Source organism: Syngnathus acus, chromosome 20 (assembly GCF_901709675.1).
Source record: "Syngnathus acus chromosome 20, fSynAcu1.2, whole genome shotgun sequence".
Classification (NCBI taxonomy): Eukaryota; Metazoa; Chordata; class Actinopteri; order Syngnathiformes; family Syngnathidae; genus Syngnathus; species Syngnathus acus.
In genome coordinates, this window is record NC_051104.1 from 8,115,047 (window position 1) to 8,139,086 (window position 24,040).

At 50.3% G+C, this 24,040-nt stretch overlaps 1 protein-coding gene across 1 annotated transcript in view; it reads left to right on the forward strand.

Moving 5' to 3' along the window:
• esyt2b (extended synaptotagmin-like protein 2b) overlaps positions 1–24,040 on the forward strand; it is a 37,572-nt gene that overhangs the window by 8,929 nt on the left and 4,603 nt on the right. The window contains exons 6-28 of the mRNA XM_037279497.1: positions 1,483–1,709; positions 4,330–4,476; positions 5,251–5,320; positions 8,682–8,804; positions 9,633–9,751; positions 9,823–9,922; positions 10,295–10,390; positions 10,516–10,597; positions 11,917–11,977; positions 12,059–12,197; positions 12,939–12,983; positions 16,746–17,104; positions 19,182–19,223; positions 19,398–19,532; positions 19,659–19,735; positions 19,826–19,898; positions 20,383–20,472; positions 21,495–21,553; positions 22,855–22,976; positions 23,186–23,358; positions 23,422–23,504; positions 23,589–23,637; positions 23,918–24,007. Of these exons, the coding sequence (XP_037135392.1) occupies positions 1,483–1,709; positions 4,330–4,476; positions 5,251–5,320; positions 8,682–8,804; positions 9,633–9,751; positions 9,823–9,922; positions 10,295–10,390; positions 10,516–10,597; positions 11,917–11,977; positions 12,059–12,197; positions 12,939–12,983; positions 16,746–17,104; positions 19,182–19,223; positions 19,398–19,532; positions 19,659–19,735; positions 19,826–19,898; positions 20,383–20,472; positions 21,495–21,553; positions 22,855–22,976; positions 23,186–23,358; positions 23,422–23,504; positions 23,589–23,637; positions 23,918–24,007 (2,561 nt within the window). The remainder of the gene's footprint in view (positions 1–1,482; positions 1,710–4,329; positions 4,477–5,250; positions 5,321–8,681; positions 8,805–9,632; positions 9,752–9,822; positions 9,923–10,294; positions 10,391–10,515; positions 10,598–11,916; positions 11,978–12,058; positions 12,198–12,938; positions 12,984–16,745; positions 17,105–19,181; positions 19,224–19,397; positions 19,533–19,658; positions 19,736–19,825; positions 19,899–20,382; positions 20,473–21,494; positions 21,554–22,854; positions 22,977–23,185; positions 23,359–23,421; positions 23,505–23,588; positions 23,638–23,917; positions 24,008–24,040) is intronic.

Here is a 24,040-nt window from a genome sequence, read left to right on the forward strand (position 1 = left end):
ATGTTGAATCGAATGGACAGCGTCCCCATTCTTCTGAAATGAGCTACTTTATTTGCTAATCCAGTTTAAGTATCACCACTCAAGCCAGAGTCATAATTAGAAATCACTGGCCAGAGTCATAATTAGAAATCATTGGAGCAGAGTTTTACAGCAATAGTACGCTCCACTTTGGATTATTGTCCATGAATCACAGTTGAACATGACACAATTGATCCATATGTTGTTTACGTGCAATTTATAATCTCGGCAAATGTCTATTGTTGATGCTTTTGTATTTCTTTGGCCTGAAATGAATCCGAGGTGAGCGCCTTCAAATTTTGTACGCTGCCGTTTGTACGTTGTGGCTGTTGCATCGTACGGCGTATTTACACGGCACTATCCATGGCAAGTGTGTGAGAAAGCGGCAGCGGCAGAAGCAGCCTTTATCTGCCGCTCCAATCTGAAGCCCCGAGGAGCTCTGTGGCCGAGTGTTTTGACTGGGACAAAACGTGACTAATCATCCATGAAAGCAGAAACGATGGTGCGGAGACCACCAGGAATTTCAAGTGCGTTCACTAGGGAAAGTGGAGGAATTCACATTTATTCCAAGTATCATGTGTGTCAATGTTTTGGGGCGTAATTGCTTTGAATGGGAGTGACGGCGGGGGGGGGGGGGGGGGGGGACAAGACCTCCATTCTGCCGCTTTATGACCTGCTAAATGTCCTTGAAAGGTTTTAGTGGGGGGCAAAAAAATGCCGGTGGGTGTGAAGCGATGGCGTTTAGAGCCCAGGCTCCGGCCAACGTGGCTGTGCAGAGGGAGGGAGAGAGACGTCAGAAGGGAAACATTTGCTTTCCAGCTGAGCAATGGTTCCAAAGCGGGGCGGGGTGACACCTTATGGCCTCCAGGGTGGCGGGCGCTCGCTCACTCGCTCGCTCGCTCTTACAGCCCTGACCAATGACACATAGGTTGTCTTTTTTTTCTCCTTTGTCAAGGCTGACTCATTGGCCACCACTCTTGGTGACTTGCTTTTTTTTTTTTTTTTTTTAAGTACCTGCTGGTTTGCCAGCTTTCCATCATGCGCTGATGAAGTAAGTGACGATGATCTTTTTTTTTTTCTTGCCGAGGCCTTTTCAGTTTATATGAAGTCCCCCGGGGCCATCTTAAAGTTATAATAATCCACTTTTTCCGAGTTGGCTTTTACCAAAAACGTTTTTTTTTGTGTGTATGTGGACTCTATGCTCAGCTAATGACATTTTTAAGAAATGTCCTGGCTTTGACTAATAGTAATGAGTGTTTTGAAGTGATGCATCTGGCCTGGGAGGAGTCAATCCTGGGTTGACTTGACCTTTTTTGTCATCGTCTTGTCGCCATTGTTTTGTCGTATCATTTGTTGCGAAATGTGCCAGGATTTATTCTGGGCTCCACTTTCTTCATCACTCATCACCACGACTCCCTTTCACATGTTCTTTATGGCATCTGATTGTCGTTGCCTCGTCCTCAGGGGTCCCTTACGCCGACGTGCAAGCGGCGGATGACAATGTGGTGGTGAGGAGGACGCACGAGCAGCGCTGGAGGAGATGGCTTCCCAACAGCCCGCGTCACATGGACAGCAACAGGGCCAGTCAGGAGCAGGAACGCCAGGAGGAGCCCGCGCAGGAGGAGGACCGGGCCGAGCGCTTCCCCGGCCCGATGTCAGCCGAGGACGTCGGCAACAGCTCGCAAATTGAGGTGGGTGGGGTTGGCTGTCCGTATGCATTGTATTGGATCTCCATTTTATATTTATGACCAAAATGGGATTTCAATCTATTGACGCATTTAGAGTGCAAACTCAGGAAAGCTAGCTACTATGGGATTTACCGATTGCCTTCTCGCAGAGCAACTTCCATTAAAAAGCTCAGCGCGGTCCCTGGCATCGAGCTCATTTATGGGAAATGAATCCATAAAGTCCGCTGCGAAAAGTACTCGGCCGTCAGTGGTAGCGACAGCGGCCAGAAATTGCCCCAGGTGATGCAAATCAAGTGTGTGGATTAATAATGGCGTAGCAAATTAACATTAGGGGGCCTAAATTTGTGCAGAGGGGGGGCTTTCGAAATTGGAAGCAGACGGCAGAGCAGGAAATGAAGCCAGTGAGGCAGGCACAAGAAGTTGCTGAAGCTACTGGAGATTAATGGCGGGGCTCTGTTTATGGGAGCATGCCAATTAAAGGTAGCAGCAGCCGCCGCCGCCGCCGCCGCCGCAGCGTGTTCAGCCCGTAATGACGCCGGCATCCCTCCGGGGGGTCGGGGCGCCTCGTTATGTTTTGTTTTTTTTCCTTTTCCTTCAAGGGCTTCTAATCTTGATGGCTACACAAGCCCGTGCCTCCCAACAAGGGAGGCAGAGGGAGCTTTGATCGTCGGCTGTAAATGTCCAGAGCCACATATGTCATTTAAACACGCCTTTGTACTGCACGCGGCGTGTAAACAAAGCCCCTCCACTGAAAAGAAGGTGAAAAAGCAGTTCAAAGCATCAACCTACTTGTGAATTCACCTATTTGCGGGGTGGAGCTAACTTGAGCCAGCCTAGATTGCTAGACGGCACTTTGTTTGGACCTGCTGACGATCACTTATTCCCTCATCTTTATGGCCACTTGCCTCCATCTTTTTTTATGGACTGTGCGCAGTGGTCGGCTGTGTTTGGGTTAAGCGGTGCCACCCGGCCAGCTTTGGCTTCCTCTCACCTGGAAATGTGCGTTTGGCCCCGTGACAGCAGACGCTGTGGCGCCTGGGGGCTCTCCAGGTCACGAAGCCCCATCGGAAGCGGTGGCTCGATGGGACTGGTACTGCCCCCGCCCCGCCCGCTCACACAGACATATTGCTCCCAAAGCAGTGGCGTGCATTCCGCGGGCTCATTTTCACACCCTGCTGCTCGTATTTACACAAGGCACGGGCTGTCTTGAGGCTTTAAGCCATGTCAGACGCCAGTAAAAGCAAACGGGAGTATGTGGGGTCCGACCAGAACCCGATTGTGTGGCTGCTTCTAATGTGTGGGACGACGGGCGGCGAGGTTTCATGTCTGCTTTTGGACGGGGGGATTCCCACAGCTCGTATTGCCGCAGCTCGTATTGCCGCAGCCCGTATTGCCGCAGCTCGTATTGCCGCAGCCCGTATTGCCGCAGCCCGTATTGCCGCAGCCCGTATTGCCGCAGCCCGTATTCCCAGCGCGAGCCTCAGCTAGCTTGAGGCGAGCAAGTCGAGAATGCAAGGTGGGACGCTCAGACTGGATGTCGTCCAATCAAAATACGTACATCCGAGCACAATTGGCACATCAGCACAGCACTTGCGTTTTCTGTTTGGGTGACTCACCAAACTTGATGCGTTGCTAACAATTTGGATTCGATTTCCCCCCATCTGTCAAAAAACAACAAAAAGCCATGGCCCACCACAAAAACAACTTGTTGTAAAAAGAGCAGTTGTGCCTGTCGCCGCCATCGATCATTTTGCAGAAATAGAGCAGATGTCAACCGTCTTGTTTTTGTGGGTCTACCCGTGACAGAGCCGACCTGCCCATCAGAACCAAAGCCGTTTCAAGAGCCGCTCTTAAGAAGCAGGCGGCCATTTTGAGATTGTCTCTCATCACCGAAACTTTGAGGCTGCACTTTTAGCCTTTCCTGCAGCAAAGACGGACGGGCTCGTTCGTGTCATGGGGGCTTCCTGTTGCTGCTCTAATAAGACAGCTGCACCTTTGAGCTCAAAAAGCTTGTTAAGAACTTTGAAATGGCACTCTGCCCACGGCCTCGTTGATATCCGGATGGTGTTTGTTCAGAGCTCAGTTTGACAAAAGGCGAGCAGACGAACGGCGTTCATTCAAGCAAAAAGCTGCCATTTATCTCGGCTTTGGAGAATACATGACGACATCGTATTAGCCTGGGAATAGGTGCTATCTCATTCCATTCTTTCACTGATTTGATTGAAGACAACGCTGCCAGCTCGCCAGGCGCCTTTCATCAGCGCTAACGCAGACAATTCAAGACAGACGTGGGAGGGGGCCGCCCGAGTCGTCGTAAAGCGCTTGGAGGAGCCCGACGATATGCGGCTGATGTTTTGGCCCGACGGTCTGGGGGGAGGGAGTACCAAAGGTCAGAGGTGGACACCTGGTGAGCAGGGGTGCTGCTCGGGCTTGACCTGTCCTCGTGCTGGCTGGCTGGCTGGCTGGCTGGCTGGCTTGAAATCAATGCCAATAGTCATCCAGCAGCGGAGATGGGAGATTCATGTTTTATGGCGAGTCCTCCATCTGCTGCTGCTGCTGCTGCTCCTCCAGATGTAAAGCACTTGATGCACAGATCGCTGGTGTTTCTTCTCCCCCTTGGCAGGAGGACGCCGATCACAACTACTACACATCCAAAACGTACAGCCCGGCCGATGCCGCCGGCAAGGCCTTGTGGGTAAACATCGAGCAGCTGGACAAGGAGAAAGTGAAGATTCACGGGATTCTGTCCAACACGCATCGACAAGCGGCGGTAAGCCATGGCCGAGTCACGCTTTTGACTTTGGGGCCTGGACAGGAAATACAAAAGCAATTGGACCACATTTAGCCTTTCGATCCGTCTATAAAGTAACAAAGCGAGCAATAGCTGGAAATAATCATCCCGACTTTCCATCTGCGCCCTCCCTCAACTATGATTTACAAAATGAAAGAAGTCATCATTAATGCAATTTGGTGTTTGTGGTGCAATGCTAATATCAAATTACCCCCAAAAAATATTAGCAGCAGTTGCTCACCACGTGGAGATCGGCTTTCATCACAAAAACAATTACTGTACTCTCAAATAAACTTGGACGACGACGAGCCCCTGTTCTGCTTCACGCAAAGACATGTAGCAGCATGTTTTGGGAATTTTCCATGGCAAGCTGCAGAGTCTTGCCTTGCCTGGGCTGGCCTGGCCCGGCCTGGCCTGGGCTGGGCTGGCCCGGGCTGGCCTGGCCTGGCCCGGCCCGGCCCGGCCCGGCCCGGCCTGGCCTCACCTCACGTGGGTACAACGGGGCCTGGCTTTGAGCTGATTCTCTTCCCTGGAGCAAAGCGGGGTCTGACTTTGCCTTTTGTCCGGGGGGAAAATGGATAAGCGCGTCTGGCCCCAGCCAGCCCTGAGATGAAGTCAAACTCTACGTGCCTTTATTCCAAATAAGCCAGCTTCTCAGACTGCCTTTAAAGGTCCAATTGCCATTGGATAGCAAAAAAGAAAGAAACCAAAAATTGAAACAACATGGACGCCTCTTCTTCCTCGTCCTCACAGAGAGTCAACCTGTCCTTCGACTTCCCCTTCTATGGACATTTGCTGCGTGAGATCACCGTGGCGACCGGCGGTAAGTCAACACAAGTCACTAGTTCACGCTTAACTATTGTTATTGGATACGCCGTCTATGCTAGCAGGGTGCGCGTAGACACATTTTTTACTGCCTGCGCTGCGGTTTGGCGGGGGGACGCGGTCGGGATTCATAAAGTGCCGAGGTATTTCAAAAATGTACGGCCTTTGTGTATATGCGCACGTCTACGGCAACCTGGTAGCCTCTTAGCTCTGAAAAGCGTCCGACTGCAAAAGCGTCGCTGACAGATCCTCCGCTCGATCTCATCCAATTCGGACCGCAAAAGTCGTTCTTCTGACACATGACCATTTGCAGCTCTCACCTCGGCGGCGGGAACGGAAAAGTGGCTCAAAACAACCGCCCCCCCCCCCCCCCCTCCTCCTGTGTTCTTGGAGGGAAAGCAGCCGTTGGCTTTGGCCTGGAAACAAGCGAGGCTCTGCCAAGTGACTTCGCCCTCATTGATAAGGCGGCGGCGGCGGCGGCGGCGGCTGTGTTTGTGTGTCTAAGTGTTCCGCATGGGAATCTTTTTTTTTTCCGTTGGTAATGGCGTGAAAATGAGCCGAAAGCACCGCAATACTCTTGCTGGCCCAGTAGCTAGCGACAAAGTAACACTGAACCGGATTGTTCTTCTGCCAACTCAAGCACATGTTCCACACCTGTGCTTCCCATTAACAAGACAAGTTCAGAAGGTGTAGGCAAGCCGAATAATCCCCCCTTCACGAGCTGTGTCCCGAGCGCCGCTTTTCAGGAAACGCCAAAGAAAACATCAAGCGGGACTGAAGTGGAGCTTCACTTTATTGGTGTTTACACAAGCTCTTTTTGTTCTTCTCCGCCCGATACTCGGCGTCGATCGCATCGCCACGCCACGGCACGCCACGCCACGGCACGCCAGTCCAACAATTTTTGTTGACTCAAGCTGTCTTTCATTACTAATTGATAGAAAAGCCAAAGAGTCGGTGAAGTGTTTTCCAAGCGTAAGTGATGGAGCACATTAAGTGGAGCGTAATCATAACCTCATCACCTTGGAGACCTTTAAGAAGCGTTTAAGATGCTGATGTCGTAAACTGCTACTCAATATATTCTGACATTAGTGACACATGCTAAAATGAAAGATTGGAGGGAAGGAAGGAAGGAAGGAAGGAAGGAAGGAAGGAAGGAAGGAAGGAAGGAAGGAAGGAAGGAAGGAAGGAAGGAAGGAAGGAAGGAAGGAAGGAAGGGAGAAGTCAAAGCCTGAGAGGGCCTGCAGGCGCAAGATAGCTGTTGCCTCCTTCTCTTCTCTTCCTCGCTCTCCTCCCTCCTTCCTTCCTTCCTTCCTTCCTTCCTTCCTTCCTTCCTTCCTTCCTTCCTTCCTTCCTTCCTTGTGTCTGGAGGAATGCCTTCTTATCTATCAGCTGGCTCGCCGCCGCCACCCAAATGTTTTTTTTTTTTTTCCAAAGACGCCACCTTGACATGGCCATTGGCGAAGGAAAACAGCGAGCGGTAATCATGATAAGAGATGCGTGGGATGTGCTTTTCAAAGTTGTTCCACTCGCTCGCTCACATGTTAGGGAGCATCTCCGGAGTATTTGGCCAACAGTTGTCTTTGATGTGATAATTGTCGGCCGGGCGGTTGTGGTTTTTGCCGTCAAGACTCAAGAGTGGAAAAATGCCGGCTGCCTCGCCTCGCCTTGTGTCTTCTCATTTCCAGCTCCTCAAACAAACACATTCAAACCACTATTAAGTGAAAATGGTCCAAAAAAGTGCGAGAGTGGCAGTTTCTTTCAAACTGTGAAGTTGGGTCGTTTGCGCGTGAGCGGCCCAGTGTGAGGCGTGGCCAACAGCAGCTCCTTGCGATGTTCGATTTAGCTGCGGGTGACCACGTGAGGCGGCGTTATTTGACTTGATCGGCAGATTTCAAGCGCACTTGAAACTCGGATTCTCCAAGAAAAATAAGTGGAAAAGCTTATTGAAGCTTTTTAGATCCGATTTTTAGTTGTTTACGCATTTGGGCCAACGTTGGATTGGGAGCAAGTGAATGGAAGCGTGTCCTGCTATTGGCACTTGGCTAAACTCTACTGACATCCTAAACGGCACATAGTTGGAATTATTGCTGAGGTTCCTAACTGAATCGTGGCGATGAAATCAGAATCTGGATTCCTCAAATGTGCAGCTTTTGCACTTCTTCCCTGATTTATGCTCCGCCGCTTGGATAGAAAGGCTCGAATGATCTCGCCGTCTGCTTTCATTTGCATTCAAGGGCCCGATTTCTTTTCCAGAAGCCGCCGCGTTTGTCGTTGCTCATTTGTGTGATTTGCACAAATGTTAAATACACCACTTTTCTTTTTTTTTTGCGGGGGCGGGAATACAAACGTAAGCACGTCGGTAGACTTTGACACCACAAAATAGAGTCTGGTGGTCCTCATACCAGCCAGCCCTGTCATGTACCCTTTGCTGCTGACTCTGCTCAACATGGAGGTCTTGAGGGAAAGATTGATTCCCCCCCCCCACACACACACACACACACACGGCATCTTCTGCTCCTTCTGTGATTCATGTGTGTTTGTAGGGCTCCCTGCTCCAAGACATGAAATAAGAGTGGTTAGCCTTGGTCTCAATGACATTTCTCATCTCCAGGTATTCATCAACCAAATACTGTTTACTGCTATTTCTCCGGTGTGACGTTTTCTGAATAGAAAAAAAAGAATGCACGCAAAACATGCTTATTTGTTCATCTCAATTGAGGATGACAAATGTCTTTGTTCTTCGGTGGAAAATTGCGCATTCGGCGGGCGGCTGTTTGCTTCCGATGAATAATGGCTCTTTACTTGCTTGTGCTGGAGTCCATAAATACTAAGCGTGTTTACAGGCCGCTAAGTGGGCCAGATCTGGTTTGCGTGGAGCTCGGGCCACGTGTGAGGAGAGAGAAATCCATTTGCGTGTGGCTGGCTCGGACGGAGCGCGCCGCGCCGCGCCGCGCCGCCCCGCCCCGCGCCGCATCGCCCCGCCCCGCCCCATCAAAAGTTGCCATGTGTTTGTTATGCTGTCAACGTGTGTTCATCTCGCCCCGTGACTTCATGATGATGCATGAGTCACTCGGCGTATGTTTGCTCAACTCGCTTCTTCTGTTTCTGATCAAGGATGCTACCGCTAATTCAACCCGTCGCTAGCAGCCTGGAGCTAGCGAAATGGTTGGACTTGTGTGCTGCTGGCTTCATTTGTTTGCTTGTTAGTTTTGGCTTAGTTCGTGAGCTAGCTATTAGCTATTGGTTGATTGAGACCTGAGTGGCGTATATAGTTGAGTCCAAATGGTGCAAGTTCTGGAGTGTTGAAAGGACGCAGCAGGTCCAACATTGTTGTCATTTTTCTGTTTGATCTCCTTCAGGGTTCATCTACACAGGCGACGTGGTGCACCGGATGCTAACAGCTACGCAGTACATAGCCCCCTTGATGGCCAACTTTGACCCCAGCGTGTCCAGAAACTCAACCGTCATCTACTTTGACAACGGTAAGGATTTTGCTTTTGCTTTTGCTTTTTCTTGGTGACACTAATATCTCTCCTTAATGGCAAGTGCATTCGGAGTGGCCCTAAGCTATCCAAAGACATTGAAACCATTTGTAAAGTCGAAGAAAGTGAGACGGGGGATTTGTGTCTGCTTAGTAAGCTGATGTCATTGAAACACCAAAGCCCCGGCCGGCCGCGGCTAATTTCACTCAAACGAGCTTGCGGTAGTGCAATTTGTAGTTTGGGGAATGGCTTTTGTTTGTTTGGACCTTGCGCAGCCTGCTGAGCTGCTAAGTGGAAATAGAAAGCAGGCCAACGTGACCCCCCCCCCCCCCCCCTTCCCCTCGGCCCACTTTCGCTCTCCCTGGATGGGGTCTCGGTCGCTGACAGACCTCTTCCTCGTCGTGGAGCCCGTTTTCAAGCGTCTTGACCTCGGCGGTCTCTGAACTCGCTGGCTCGCTCGCTGGCTCGTCGTCCTCCCCCCCCCCCAGTTCGGCACATGTGAATGGTTAGCGACTTTCCCGGGAGCTGTCAGCAGAAAGCTTGCTTTTACGTCAGCTCCGAGCCCTCCCTCGGGCTGTAAAAATGGATGCGAGTGTTGGCAAAGCTCGTCGCTTGCTCCTCAGGGAACAATGGCTGTCTCATCCTTTGCTTGTCCACCGTCCGCAGTAAAACTAAATGGATAACGCCCGAGGGCTCCTACTCAATCCCTCACTAATGGACTTCTTATTTACAGGGAGTCCCGGCTTGTATGACATTTGATGACATCCATGTGTCTGCTAGGCGTGAACCAAAAACATGATGGTGTGTGTTCTTGACGCCCGGCTTCAGGTACAGCTCTGGTGGTGCAGTGGGACCACGTCCACCTGCAGGACAACTACAACCTGGGCAGCTTCACCTTCCAGGCCACGCTGCACGACACCGGGCGCATCGTCTTTGCTTACAAAGAGGTCGGTAGCGTGGGGGGGCAGAAAGAGAAGCACGAGAAGGACTCGGAACGCGCCGACTCCTGTTGTTCCAGATTCCCGTGGAACTGTCGCAGATCAGCCCCATTAACCACCCGGTGAAGGTGGGCCTCTCGGACGCTTTTGTGGTGGTGCACAAAATCCAGCAGATACCCAGTGAGTCTTCAGCTTCGTCTTTGTCGAATCGCTCATTTTCAATCTCATAACCGCTTTGGTCTGGTGGGAAGATGTTTCGAGGCAGCATCCAAAAAGAAATGGGCCTGAGCTTGTGAGTTATTAGGGGCGCTGATGGATGGCATGCGCCTTATGACTCCTCGCCCGCGAGCCAATGGCCGTCAAGCGGCGCTCTGATTTACACGGCAGAAAATTGCCGCCTCCAGTTGGCCAGGCGCGCAAAAGGAAACATGGGCCTCCCCCGTGTGACCTCATTCCGCCTTCAGAGGGGGTGTTTGTCCCAATCTTTTTTTTTTTTTCCTTCTCATTTCATCCCCTTTTTTCTTCTCTTCTCTTCTCTTCTCCAAAATGTAGACGTGAGGCGGCGGACCATCTACGAGTACCACCGGGTGGAGCTGACCAAGACGAGGATCACCAACTCCTCCGCCGTGGAATTTACACCATTGCCCAGTAGGACAATTTTCGTTGTACATGTGTGACAATGACAATAAAGATCTATTCTATTCTAGGAGACTTTTGCCCCCCCCCCCCCCCTGCCATGTTTTGGATTTGAACGAATGTCTCCTCTTCTCCAGCGTGTCTCCAGTTCAGCACCTGCGCCACGTGCACGTCCTCCCAGGTGAACTTCAACTGCAGCTGGTGCCATCGACTCAACAGGTGGGTTGTCCTGCTTTTTGGTCCATTGCGCTAGTACAGCAATTTACTAACTTGCGCATAATAAATGTGATCGCGCCTGATGAACGATCTGCTCCGGCAGGATGTTAAACAAAGTGCCTTTACTGGAATGCCCTTTTTTTTTTTTCCTTTCTTGATGTTCCGACTTGCTTTTTATGGCTCTTTTGTGTAAATACAAAGGGCACACTGCAAATGAGCGCACCGTCCACAAATCATCCGGCTAATGTGCTGGCAAAGAAATGACTTCCTCCCGACGGTAGAACCGAAATGATTCACTGGTCCAAAAAATGTGCAATGTCCGGCATACAATTTTGGTTTGGAGTGACCACAGCTGCACGCACGCACGCACGCACGCACGCCTTCCTCAAATCATTTCACTGTCTCACGCACGCACGCACGCACGCACGCACGCACGCACGCACTTTGAATGCCTTCCATATGAAATATTCCTCTTGGTGATGTGACGGACTCCCACGGGCTTGCTTATTTAGATCTCACCTCGAGCCTCGGAGGCAAAGTCGTTGATGTAAAAAAAAAAAAAAAATGAAGAGATGCTGTTTGCCCGTGGCTGGCGTCTCATGAAGCGCCATTTTAATTAGCTGTCCAAGTGCGCTCAAACAACCGCTCGGCACACTTTTGTATCCGTCTGCTAGCTTCCTTTGCGCCGTGGCGCTCATTAAAAAGCGCGCCCGCCCGCCCGCATGCTGACTGCAATCCATTCAAAGTGCTGCACATTTTGAGTTTCATCACATGAGTGCTTTCTGATCCCCAGGCAGCAAACCCTGGTCCTCAATGATATGAATGTTTTTGCCGGGTGGCGTCGAGACGTAACAAAGGGGCGCTCACGCCGCACCTGCTGCTTAGTTCCGTCCGCTTCATGTGATCTGGCAGTCTGGAGGAATCTGTCATGGCTGATTGAGCTGATGAGGTTGACAATCCAGGCGGCATGATTAAAGCAGGCGCTGGGAAACATCCGAATATGGGGGATGGGGTGTCAGCAGGGTTCACCACAGGGTGGGGTGGGGGTGGGGGATTCAATTTCAACCGCTGGAGGATTTGAAGCTGCCGCCTCCAATACTGTCTGACTTTTGAAGGATTTTTTGAAGTCAAAGTCACGCAATCCACCTTGATCGCAACCCCGCTGAGGGAGGGAGGGAGGGAGGGAGGGAGGGAGGGAGGGAGGGAGGGATTCCCCGTGCTGCCGGCCGGTCCCAGGGGGACCTTCCTTGAAGAAAATTGTCTGATTTCATGTCATCTATGGCACAAGTTCAGCTCATACCTATTTTGTCCTATTCACTTAGATGCTCCAGTGGCTTTGACCGCCATCGGCAGGACTGGGTGGACAACAGCTGTCCCGATGAGGTCAGAGAACAGGAACAATATCAACGGAACCCAAAGCCAACAGGCGTCATCAATAAACCTATGTGCCACTTGTCTTTCCAGACAAAGGACAAGCTGTGTGACATCATTGACACCACGTATCTCTCCCCATTCACCACACCGCTTGGCGCCAGGACCACACCCAGAAGCAAAGAGGCCCCGCCGTCCACCTGGCAGCCCCCGACCAGCGCCCCGACTGAAGGTACGTAGATTGGATGTGACACAGCTGATGATGGCTGTTTGTTCCACCTGGCACCTTACTAAGCCTCCTCAATACCCCCCCCCCCCCTTTTTTTTCTGTTTCACACACACACAAACTAGCTAGCTCATGGTCCATAAATGATCCTGGTAACAAATGACCTGATATCAACTCTTCTTGAAAGTGGTGCACTTGAGAGAGTTTTGCATGAGAGGTTGCAAGGGTCACGCTTTGATAAGTGTGAGGCCAAACGCGGGATGTTCTCTCTTATGCAAATCCATGCCCATTTTTTTGCTGATGATAGTCAAATGGTGTCCTCCAAACTCTGTTTCCCTCTTCCAACATTCAGGTCGTCGGAAGGCAGAAACAATAATCAGGCTGATCCATATTCATGATGGCTAATCGGGCCTGGGATTGCCTTTAACTAGCTGCTTGTTTACTACATCAGCCCATCTCATTTTCCAAATTCCGTCTGGAAATTGACATGAAAGGCCCTTCCCAATGAATGTGTTCATTTGCATATGTGGGTCACGCTGCATTTCCATACTTCACATTGAACCCAACAGTCTGCTGTCATTTTTTCACTTGTCGGAGTCAAAGAATACATTTTGAATGGAGTGTGACAAATGACGAGAGGAAAAGAGGAAGAGCTTGCGGGAGCAATTCATTTTGCAGGCAGGCAAAACAAGCGACCGAGGGAAAGATTGATTCTTTTGTCTGACTGGCTTGTTTGCTCTCTTGCAGATGATACCAAGATCGCGCTGCACCTCCGAGAAAATCAAGGTACGCGCTTCGACTTGTCACCACGGCTTTTTCTTTTGACCTTAGTCAGCAGTTGGTTTGGAAGCAGTTTTGCCCATGACCGACCGCTCAATCAATACCCAAGTGGGTACTGAATACTCGAAATAGTCATCTGGAAAATATTTTACGACTGTCGTTTTAATCATCGGATAATGCTGAAGTGATGACCTTGAGGCTTTTCAGTTGGACTCCCATGGCCGGCCGGCCACACGTGAAGAAGGCTCATCTTTAAAATATGGCGCCGCACCACTGCTTTTATTGGATTCATTTGCATTTCAAGGCCACGTCGAGGCGAAATGAATCTGCCAGAATCTGTAGAGGACATCTTTACAAGCACAAAGTGTGATGTCGCTATAAAATGTTGAAAATGTATGTGATGACTTTCCGTCGTCTTCCTTGATTGGTAATAATTGAGGTCCAGCGGAAAAGTGCTGGTTTCAAGGAAACAAACAGAGCACGGCGGGTTCTACAGCTGCTCTGTCGTTGGAAGTCCATCAGCTGCTAACAGCCTGCCTGCCTGCCTGCCTGCCTGCAGCATGGCGTTGGGCTTTTCAATTTCCCACAGTGTGCCTGTTGGACAGGGTTGATGGTTAAGTGCGTGCGCTGGAAATCAATGAGAGCGGGAGATACCCATTTAACTGCTCATTGAAAACATCATAGGAGGAGAAATGAAAATGGTATTTACTTGCCTGTTTTTTGTTGTTGCGCATAAACACTCACAATTATGATGAGGGAGGGCGTTTGAAAAGCAAAGGGACTTTTTAGTGCTCTTTGTCAGTCAGACGAGCGCCACCTCCTCTTGCTCCTTTTGCGTGCCGTGTATAGCCTTGTCCTTGACTTGCCATTCATTCTTGCTTGAAGCGCTGCAGCTCATGAATGGCTAAGAAGAGAGAGGGAGGGAGGAGAGCGCCTTTGCTTTAAGCCCCTCGATGACCTTTTTAAACAAAGTATCCCAAAGAAGACAAGTTCAGTCATCACAAAGAAGATATACAATCAATCCAAATGAATTTGGGGGGCGCTCAATCAAATGTCACTGCTAATTTAGGCCTTAGCAGACAATTGGAAGCTGAGCGCTCCCTGCTGGCTGACAGGAGCACAGCAATACCTGACTCCCTCTTTTTGTATGAAACGAATATGACGCGTACGTACTTTTGTGCGTTTGCAGTGATGCCAGCGGCGGCAGACCGCTCGACGGGCGCGCACCCCCTGCACACGGGTTTGATCCTGGGCGTCCTGCTGGTGATGCTCATCATGGTGGCGGGCGTGACGGTCACCGTCTACATCTACCATCACCCGACATCAGCCGCCAGCCTCTTCCTGATGGAGGTGAGACATGGGCTTTCAAATGATGAATGAAGCTTTGGAAGTCATCTGATTTGTGCGTCTCGCTCGCTCCCTCCCTCCCTCCCTCCATCCCACCGCAGAGACGGCCCAGCAGGTGGCCGGCCATGAAGTTCCGCCGCGGCTCGGGCCACCCGTCCTACGCCGAGGTGGAGCCGGCGGGCCACGAGAAGGAGGGCTTCATCGTGTCCGAGCAATGCTGAGGAGCGAATCCCCAGACGTTGGATCTGGAGGACGGACTCGTGGCTGGCTGCCTTGACTGCATCCTGGATGGTATCAGGAGAGAATGAATGATGCTTTGAAAAACTGTGTGAATGGATTTTTTCTTTATTGTTGCTGGGGTTCTACAATATAGGCTTGGAATGTCCATCTGGTTGTGTCTTTGCTTTTTCCTCACACGGCATGTTTTCAGTTCACAGGCCTTTTTTTCCCTCCGCCACCACCCGCAACCGCTTTTTAACTTTTCGACAATGTTTATGAGCAAACTGAACCTCATCTCTCACGGGAAAGTCCAGAAAAGGTGGTTGCATTTGATTTGTGTTCATCATTTTTAATTTCAAGCACATCATTCAAATCTCATAAGATCTCTAGGTAAAACTTTTACTTTTGGGAAGACCCCCCCCCCCCCTCTCCAATACTGTCATTTTCCTTTGTAATATTGCAACTTCTGCCTCCCAAAATAAGACTTCCGGTTCCAATGCACCTTTGTAGCTTTTGACCAGGCCAATCAAATGGATACAATTGTATTGATGCACTTTTTTTTTTTTCATTTGACATTTCTTTACTACCATGCCATTTTGTATCGGAGACGTTTGCACTTTTTCTTCTTCTTTTTTTTTGGGTGGTACTAATGCAAAATGACAAGACGGGCGCTTGTGAGTGTGTATGAGCAATCTATTTTCTTAGTGTGTGTGTGTGTGACTGGAAAAACAAAAGGACAAGAAATAAGGGTTTTTAATCGTAGTTGGGTTTCCATCAGCTGGCTGAGCACATAGGAATTGTTCATTGATTAGCCAAATGAACGCAGCGGTCTTGCTTTTGATTCCTGTTTTGATTGGGCCCATTTCCTTGCTAGCGTGAATGCAGTACTGTCTCGTCAGACATGAGTACAATACAGTACAATCGGATAATCGAGCTACCTTGCTTGGCCAAAACATTTGCAGAGTCAGGTAAATCGTGGCTCACTCACATTTGCTGTATTGGGCAACATCTTTTTACAAGTGTCCTTTTCTATTGCGTGAAACGAAACTATTGCAGTCTTTATTTTCACACATCAACTTCTGGGTATAGGCTATGTGTATATATTTTTACCGCGCATATCAGAAATGAGCCCAACGCTAAACTGACATTCTACTGACAAATATGTGCAATGTAACGCGTTTTAATGTTCAAATTAAACAATTGTCCTTTTGAAAACGTTATTTCGTTTTGACCAAAGATGACCTGTCGCACCTCACATCCATTCCCAATTGTGCGAGCTCAACAGGTTGAAATGTTTATGTCGAATTATATGTCCCCATTTTATTATACACCAATCTCAGTCTTGTAGTTATAGTTTGGGGTTGAATGCATTTGAAATAATAAAAAGAAAGGTTTAAAAACCAAGTACCGTGATTTTATCATCGTAAAGGCCGATCGAACTTTTATTCGAGTTGTGCTGGTGATTTTCATGATTTCTTAGCCTGCAGCGACATCTTGTGGTAAGGTGAAATAGTACACGAGGGGGACCAAGTTGCTTCACGTGTGCATGGTGTGAGTTGTGTGCGTTGATGAGCATTAAATTGTGTCCGTAAGCGCATTGTTAGAACTTTTGTTCGTGTTTTAGGCAGCGTTTTCCTGCGTAGTGTTCGTTAAGTTAACATGTCGCGAAGGCCAATACCGGAAGTGGCAACAATTCACTGTCACAGTAAGAGCACTAACCGGAAGTACTGCTTAGTTGTTGCAGGTATCTGCAGGCAGGTCCAAAATAGGATTCCAAAATACAACAGCCTGTTGCAGCGATTCGACTAAGATGCGGTTCCTTCCAAATACCTGTAGATGGTGCTGTTTTTGAGATGAACAGACGCGTTCGAGCACATGATGATACCCTGTGCACGTTTTGGGAATGTTCATTCCCACCCCGGAGCCGTGAGGCGAGGCGAAGCGAGGCGAGGCGAAGCGAGGCGAGGCGAGGCGAAGCGAGGCGAGGCGAAGCGAGGCGAGGCTGGCTGGCTGCCTGTGCAGCTTTCTTTACTGTACAAGAGGAATGGCTTGTTAGGGCTCTCCGTGAGGGTTATGGCTCACCAACGGCGTGCATGTGAAGCAACCGCAGCTCCCCTTTTGGACACTGGGAACACGGAGACATGTCCAGAGACAGCATGACGGCCGTGCGAGGAGCCCACGGTGGAAGCAGCAGCAGCAGCACCGCAGCGGCGGCGGCGGCGGCGGCACCCAAAGAGAACGGCTACGCCGCGCCGAAGCCCGCTCCGCCCGGTGCCCGCTTCCATCGCCCCTCCGCGCCCGCCGATGACAGCCCCGTGACAGCCACCGGCGAGCTGACGCAGACGTGGGTGCAATTCGCCAAGACCTTCGTGCTCATTTTCCCAATTTATGCACTGGGCTACTATGAGTTCAGCTTCAGCTGGATGCTGATCGGACTCGTGGTTTATTTCTGGTGGAGGACAAATGCCTTTGGGAAGCGGAGTCGCCTGAGTCGGGCTTTGGCTTTCCTTGAGAGGGAGGAGAGGAGCCTTGCGACGGCTCTGAGCACCTCGGACCTGCCTCCCTGGGTAAGACGTCCGCCCGCCCGCCCGCCACCTGTACTACTCTAGCTTTGCCTGTCAGCTGACTGACTGACTGACTGACTGACTGGAGGTGTAAAGCCGTGACTGCTGGACCAGCTGTCCCCCCCCACCCCACGTAAGGCAGTGACGTTGGATCCATAGCCCCATGCAGCCTGAGCTAAATACAGCAGGGTACAATGGTTAACCAGACACCTTGTTATTTTGGGATGGAGCCTCATCACTCTCTCTGATTGACTTACTTTTTATCAGTGTAACAGGTTGTGTTAAAGATTTGCTATCAGTAAGTAAATACAATGCCAGTACTGGCAGTTTGCAAACCCACATTTTATTTGGTGTGTGTTATTTGCTACTGTTTGGAATTTTCTGTCCAAATGGGTACAGTATAGTGGAGACTCCTGTCCTGTCCTGTTCTGTCACAGCTGCCTGCCTGCCTGCCTGCCTGGCTGGCTGGCTGGACGGACATGATCCCGACATGACCTCATCTCACAGTTGCCTCTTGCTCACAATGCATCGTAGAAAACACACAAATAAAGTTGCACGATGACTTTGTGCTGATTCGGCCCCGAGGATGCCCGGCCGGCGGTGCTGCTTTATGCAAAGAGCGTCGCAATTATGGGAGAAAAAAGCATGGTGCAACCGCAGCATCTTCTCTGGAGCTTTGATTGAAGCAACAGAGTGAGAGACACTACCGCGCATGATTGGTTGTTGGACTTCACTCCTCACCACTTGCCCGCCTCACTTCCACCCACTTGCAAAGTTGCTCGGGGCGGGGAAAGCTTTCTCACAACCTCTTAATACTTCTTGTCTGTCTCCAAAATGGTTCATTCTGCAGCAGCATCCATTCTGGTGACATTTTGCAGTGGCTTTACCTGCTAAATCACTAACTTGGTCGCACTTGGTCCAGCACCGCCCCCCCCCCCCCCCCCCCCCCCCACAACCGCTGCAGCTTGCGTGTCGTGCGTGTGCCTCTCGCATGCAGTTCCATCCACAGCTTCCTCATCCAGGTTGTTGCCGCCTTAACCCTCTCTTCACATCCCACTTGGTTGCTCAAGATGACTCGATACTAAGTAGGACTTGATGCTCCTGCCGCATAAGCACTTTGGCAGGGGCTCTGGTGGGAATGGCGCTGTGTTCTGACTGCTTGACTGCATGCCGTAAGTCACGCTGCTGCATTTTGGGGGGGTCTGTGTACCGAGGGGGAGGGGCTGAGTCGCATCGACCAGCTGGGCGTCTCCTTTGGCCCGTGTTCAATCCATCCCTCATTGACGGTCGGAGCTGAGCGTCAGAGTGGGGAAAAAGGTGTGAGCGATGTTGACCATCGATGGCATCTTATTGGATTGAATTTTTGCTGCTGATTGACACGGATGTCAGTATCGGTTTGATTTGAACGGACCTTTCGACAAAGTGAAAAAAATCAAAAGGGGGTGGGTGTCCGGATCCAATCGGGCTTAATTACATCTGCTGACGCAAGCTTTAATTATGCGCTTGTTTGTGTGCAACATTCTGTCTGCAGCTTTTGATTGACTATACTGTGTCAACGTTTTCTTCTTTTCATCAGCAGCCTTTTCCACAGCTTGACACAACACAGTGCTTGCTTGCACTGCCCTGCCCTGCCCTGCCCTGCCCTGCCCTGCCCTGCCCTGCCCTGCCCTGCACTGACTTTATTTTAGTCAGGCAGCTTTCACCTTCAACAATGTATTTACTCAAGTTGAGAAATAACATGCAGACTATTCAAGTCTTCTATTAGATGTGTGATTTGAGGTCAGCAGGAATCAGAACTCTTGTTGCTTGTATGCAGTTTCAACATTTTGAGTTTCACTCAGGGAGTTGAAAGTGAAAGTTGGGCTCAGTTGGGCCATTCTGTATTTGCCTAGTTTCATGTCCAACGGCAAAATGTAACGGCCTCATCATAAATTGTTTGGCCCAATTTGTTGTTGCCCTTTCAAGCATATTACGTTGCGTGTCTGCGTCTTTGTAGTTGACCTTTGAAGATATTTTGGCATTCATCGGGCTTACTGCGGTCCCTCCCACTGTGGGATTTGTCTGCTGCTCCCTCCCGCAGGTCCATTTCCCGGACGTGGAGAGAGTGGAGTGGCTAAACAAGGTAAAAGAAGCCGGCCGTCGGCATTATTGGCTCGACCGAAGTGCCGCCGTACGGTACATTCCAAAGGCCTCGATAAATCAGCATGCTCCAACTTTCATTTCTTGCACGTAGCAAAGATGGGCGGACACGGTGCTGGCCTTTTAAAATGCTCACCGTCGCTCTTGGTATTGTCAGACGGTGAAGCAGATGTGGCCCTACATCTGCAAGTATGTGGAGAAGCTGTTCCGAGACACGCTGGAGCCGGCCGTTAAGCAGTCCAACGCCCACCTCAGCACCTTTCGCTTCAGCAGGATCGACATGGGAGACAAAGTGAGCTTCCTTAATGGCTCGATAAAAAAATCTGCTCTCACTAAGATACGTTTGCGTGCATGAAGTGCTGCAAAGTTGCCCAAATGCAAAATGAAAGTTTCGCCCCCCCCCCCCGCCACGCTGTAGCCTCCGAGGGTCAACGGCGTGAAGGTTTATTCGGAGAACGTGGACCGACGGCAGATCGTCATGGATCTCCAAATCAGGTACCATCAAAAGATGGCCAGCTAAGCTAACGAGGCCCGACGACAGACAACTCGGCACTTGTCATGAACAGATGGCTCGTTGTTTGCTAGCTTTGTAGGTAACACAGAGATCGACGTGGACATCAAGCGCTACTACTGCAAAGCGGGAATCAAAAGCATTCAGGTCAGTTTTGGCACAAAGCACCTGTGTTTGCAAAGTGTTTTGCGGCTCACGCGTGACCTTCACGCCAGTTCTATTGCGTCGTTTCCACTTGGGATGGAATCAACAGAGACTCTGTAGCTCGTTAGCAACGCTGTCCGCCCGCCTAGCGGCACGACCGCAAACACGTGACTTGCTTCAATCGGACGGCAAAATTGGCGTTTCTTTGCTAATTGGCAATTCAGGCTAACGGTGTCTGTTTCTGTCGACCAGAGCGCACACCTCATCTGTGTTGAAATGAAAGGAGGTGTCACTTTGATTCGCTGGGAATCAACACTGTTACCCCCCCACAAGGGCGGGCGGGCCGGCGGGTGCAAAGGGCCATTTCTAAATGAAAAGATGAGGCCGGGATTGTGTTTCCAACCTACAGGGGGAGGGAAGGAAGGAAGGAAGGCCATTTCATTCGGGTGAGCGTGTTAACTAACGTGTTCCTGTGGTAATCCCTCAGATTCACGGCGTGTTGCGTGTGCTGATGGAGCCGTTGCTGGGCGACGTGCCTCTGGTCGGAGCGCTTTCTCTCTTCTTCCTCAAGAAGCCTGTAAGTTTAGTCCATTCTTGTATGCAGGTTGAAAATGTGCTTCGCACATTCTGTAAGAATAAGAAGTGAAATACTGTCAATATTTATTCACGTCTTGTTTTTTGCCATGTCTTAAAAGCTGAAGAAAGGTTTTGGTTGAACTCCAAGTCTTTTCCAGCGCTCCACTGTCTGCATACCATCGTCTGATAGCGTAGGTGTCCCTAATGGAGTGGCTGCCATATGATTGGAGGCCATAAAATATCATTTCTGCCAAGCTCATTGCTTTTTCTGTGCTGCGGATAGCTAGCCCCACGTCGTGGTTTCATCTCCCTCGCCGGTTCTAAAAATCCACACTTTGGAGCCACTTGCAGCAAATGGGAGCAAATGGCCGGCCATGGCCGGCCCGCCCGCCCATGGCCGGCCCGGCCGCCCGCCCATGGCCGGCTCGCCCGCCCATGGCCGGCTCGCCCGCCCATGGCCGGCTCGCCGGCTCGCCCGCCCATGGCCGGCCCTTCTTGCACGGCTTTGTCCTCACAAGCCGCCCGCCGCTAAATGACCAAAGCTTACTTAAGCTTTTGCGTCTCAATCATCGGTCAGCTATGTATGTGCCAAGAATGCGTAATAGCAATGCGGCGGATGCTTCTCCGTGGCAGCGTGCCATCAAAAGTGTGTGTTCATTGTTCCTCTTGTCTCATTGCGTTTGTACCGTCCGCAGCTGTTTTCATCTTTGAAACAGCTGCGTACGCCACATGAACCTTTTGCACCCACAATGGCTCATAAACAGCAGCCAAAGAAGATGGCGGGCGGCACTATTGTAAACCCTCTGGGGACTGCCTTGAGAGGTGGCTTTTCGGAGTCCGTCTCTCTGGTGGTGTCCCATTCCTATTAAACTGCTTGGCGTGCAGACTCAACTATCCCCACAAGACGTGTCGTTGCGCTCGCTTTTCATTATTCTGTCGATCCAGCGGGCTGGAGTCCACTTGTGAATGGATAACAATTAAGAGGCTCTCTCTGTTTTGTTTTTGTTTGTTTGTTTATGGCAGCTTCTCGACATCAACTGGACGGGCCTCACTAACGTGCTGGACGTTCCCCCGGGCTCCACGTTAAGTGGATTTGCTCCTTTTTGAAAGCCCTTTGGAGGTTTAAGGGGAAGTCAATGGATGTCAATTAAGGAGTAAACTTCGATCCAATCATTTCTCCCAAAGAACCTTATTACACAGAACGAATATTGAGGCCGTATTTCCCCCTCCTCGGGGTCACATTCCCCCAACGAGAGTTCTTAAATCTGCTGTAAAAAGGCTGTTCAAAAGTTTGCCTCCCATAAACCTGGATTCTTATCCCCTTCTGTTTTCATTTCTACAAGTACTGGGTACTTTTGCCACCTCTGAGTACAGCAGACATGTTTTTGCTGCCCTTTTCTGGTGTCCTTTGTGGAGGTGAAAAAGATCAACGGAGCTTGTGCAATACAATACTCGTGTGTGTGTGTGTGTGTGTGTGTGTGTTTAGTTGCGGCACGAAAGGAGGTGTGGGCCGGTGAAGGAGAGGTCGCGGTGGTGAAATTAGACTGACAGGATCAACTGGCTGCACAGTGGCTGTTATTATGCAACACGTTCATCCTGTAACAGTGTGTGAGGCCCAAAAAAAATCAAGTGAATATAATATATTATTATAAATATAGCATTAATCACCAAATATCAAAAATCGAAATTCTCTGTGAAATAGCTGCAGCCTCTGCCAACAGAATTTCTTGCTGTTACTAGGCAGAATTTGTGAAAAAGCTGGCCTTACCTCGGCATCAGACAGTAGTCGTAATTCAATGGGATGGATTTGATATTGCCACCTTTTGCCACTGAACTGTGAGTAAAGGCTAAGTGTTGACATTTTGCTGCGTTCACATTTCAACTTTTGCTTATTTCGACACGGTTCTCGGATTTTTGGATGAGCGCTTTGTTTGTTTTTCAACGCTTAAGAGAAGAAGCTACGAGATTTCTCCATCAAATTGAAATTGCAATGTCACTAAATGGAACAAATGGCAAATTGGCCAGTCAGCCAAAGTTTGTTTGTTTTTTTCTCCGCTTCTTGAAAAAGATCTCCAGTATCGATTAGGTGCGCCTTTAATTGGTCCAGGCTAGTTGTTTTGGACTCCTTGAATTAAGAGCACGTCTTCATGAAGGAAGGGCCAGCTCCGAGCCACTTGAAATTGCTCGCATTTACAATGCAGTGCTTCTACGAAGCAACGGATTTGAAGGGTCCCGGACTGACACCCAATCATGAATGGCGGTCAGCCATTCTTTTTCATGGCTAAAATGAGATTGGAACCCCGGCCGCCGGGGGCTTGTGGTGTTTTACTCGTCTGGTTGGTAAGTCAATAACGCACGGGCTTTTTGTTTGCTTTCCTCACAGCGGACTTTCTGACAGTCTGATTCAAGATATCATCTCGTCCTATGTGGTCTCGCCCAACCGGATTACAATCCCGCTGGTTGGAGACGTGGAACTGGCCCAGCTTCGCTTCCCCCCATGCCAAGGTACGTACGCACGCCTTTGTTTGTGTTTCTCGCAACTTCCGTGAAGTCAGACTCAGCACCCGGTGTGGCGATTCCATTTCCCACCCACCCCCACCGGCAACGCAATGTGTCCAAGGTCCGGCCCCCGTCACCACGGACGACAAGTCGGCAACAGCCTCCGTTTGCTTTTATGTTTGGGCGATGAGCTCATCTGAAATGCTTTCAGGGAGTGCTTCGGATTCACTTCTTGGAAGCTCAGGATCTGGAGGGCAAGGATAAATTCTTGGGCGGGCTCATCAAGGGCAAGTCGGACCCTTACGGCATCCTGCAGATCGCCAATCAACTCTTCCAGAGCAAGACCGTCAAGGAGAGCCTTCACCCCAAATGGAACGAAGTTTACGAGGTGACAAAATGCACGGCCGGCAGGCCCTTTGCGGCGACGCTAAACCGTCGTCGTCCTCGTCAGGCTTTGGTTTACGAGCACTCGGGTCAGCACCTCGAGATCGAGTTGTTCGACGAGGATCCCGACAAAGACGATTTCCTGGGGAGGTGCGTCGGAGGGGGGGAGAGATGGTCATGGTTTACCGCCTGAAGCTTTGGTTGATCTTTTTTATTTTTTTTTACGGTCGTCAGTCTGATGATCGACATGACGGAGCTGCACAAAGAACAGAAGGTGGACGAGGTGAGCGCTTTTAAAGGCTCCGTTTCACCACGTCAGCAAATGTGCGGAGTGAGCATTAAAGTAAAGCCAGTCGGCTTCGAGTAGACAAAAGGGAGTAATGAGCCCGCTAAATCCACCTCCAGTCTGCACAGTGAGGAAAAATGCCTGAGCTGAGCTGAGTTGGAGCCACATCATTACATTTGAGAGCTAAGAATTGTTCGTTTGGTCCACCGGAGCTAAATAGGTTAAGTTTAGCCCGGGTCGTTAGCGAGAGTAACTCAAACGTGCCTGCGCTCGGCAGTGGTTCGACCTGGAGGAGGCGCCGACCGGCAAGCTCCACTTGAAACTGGAGTGGCTGTCTCTGCTGTCCACGTCGGAGAAGTTGGAGCAGGTACCCCGAGCCGAGCCGAGCCGAGCCGAGCCG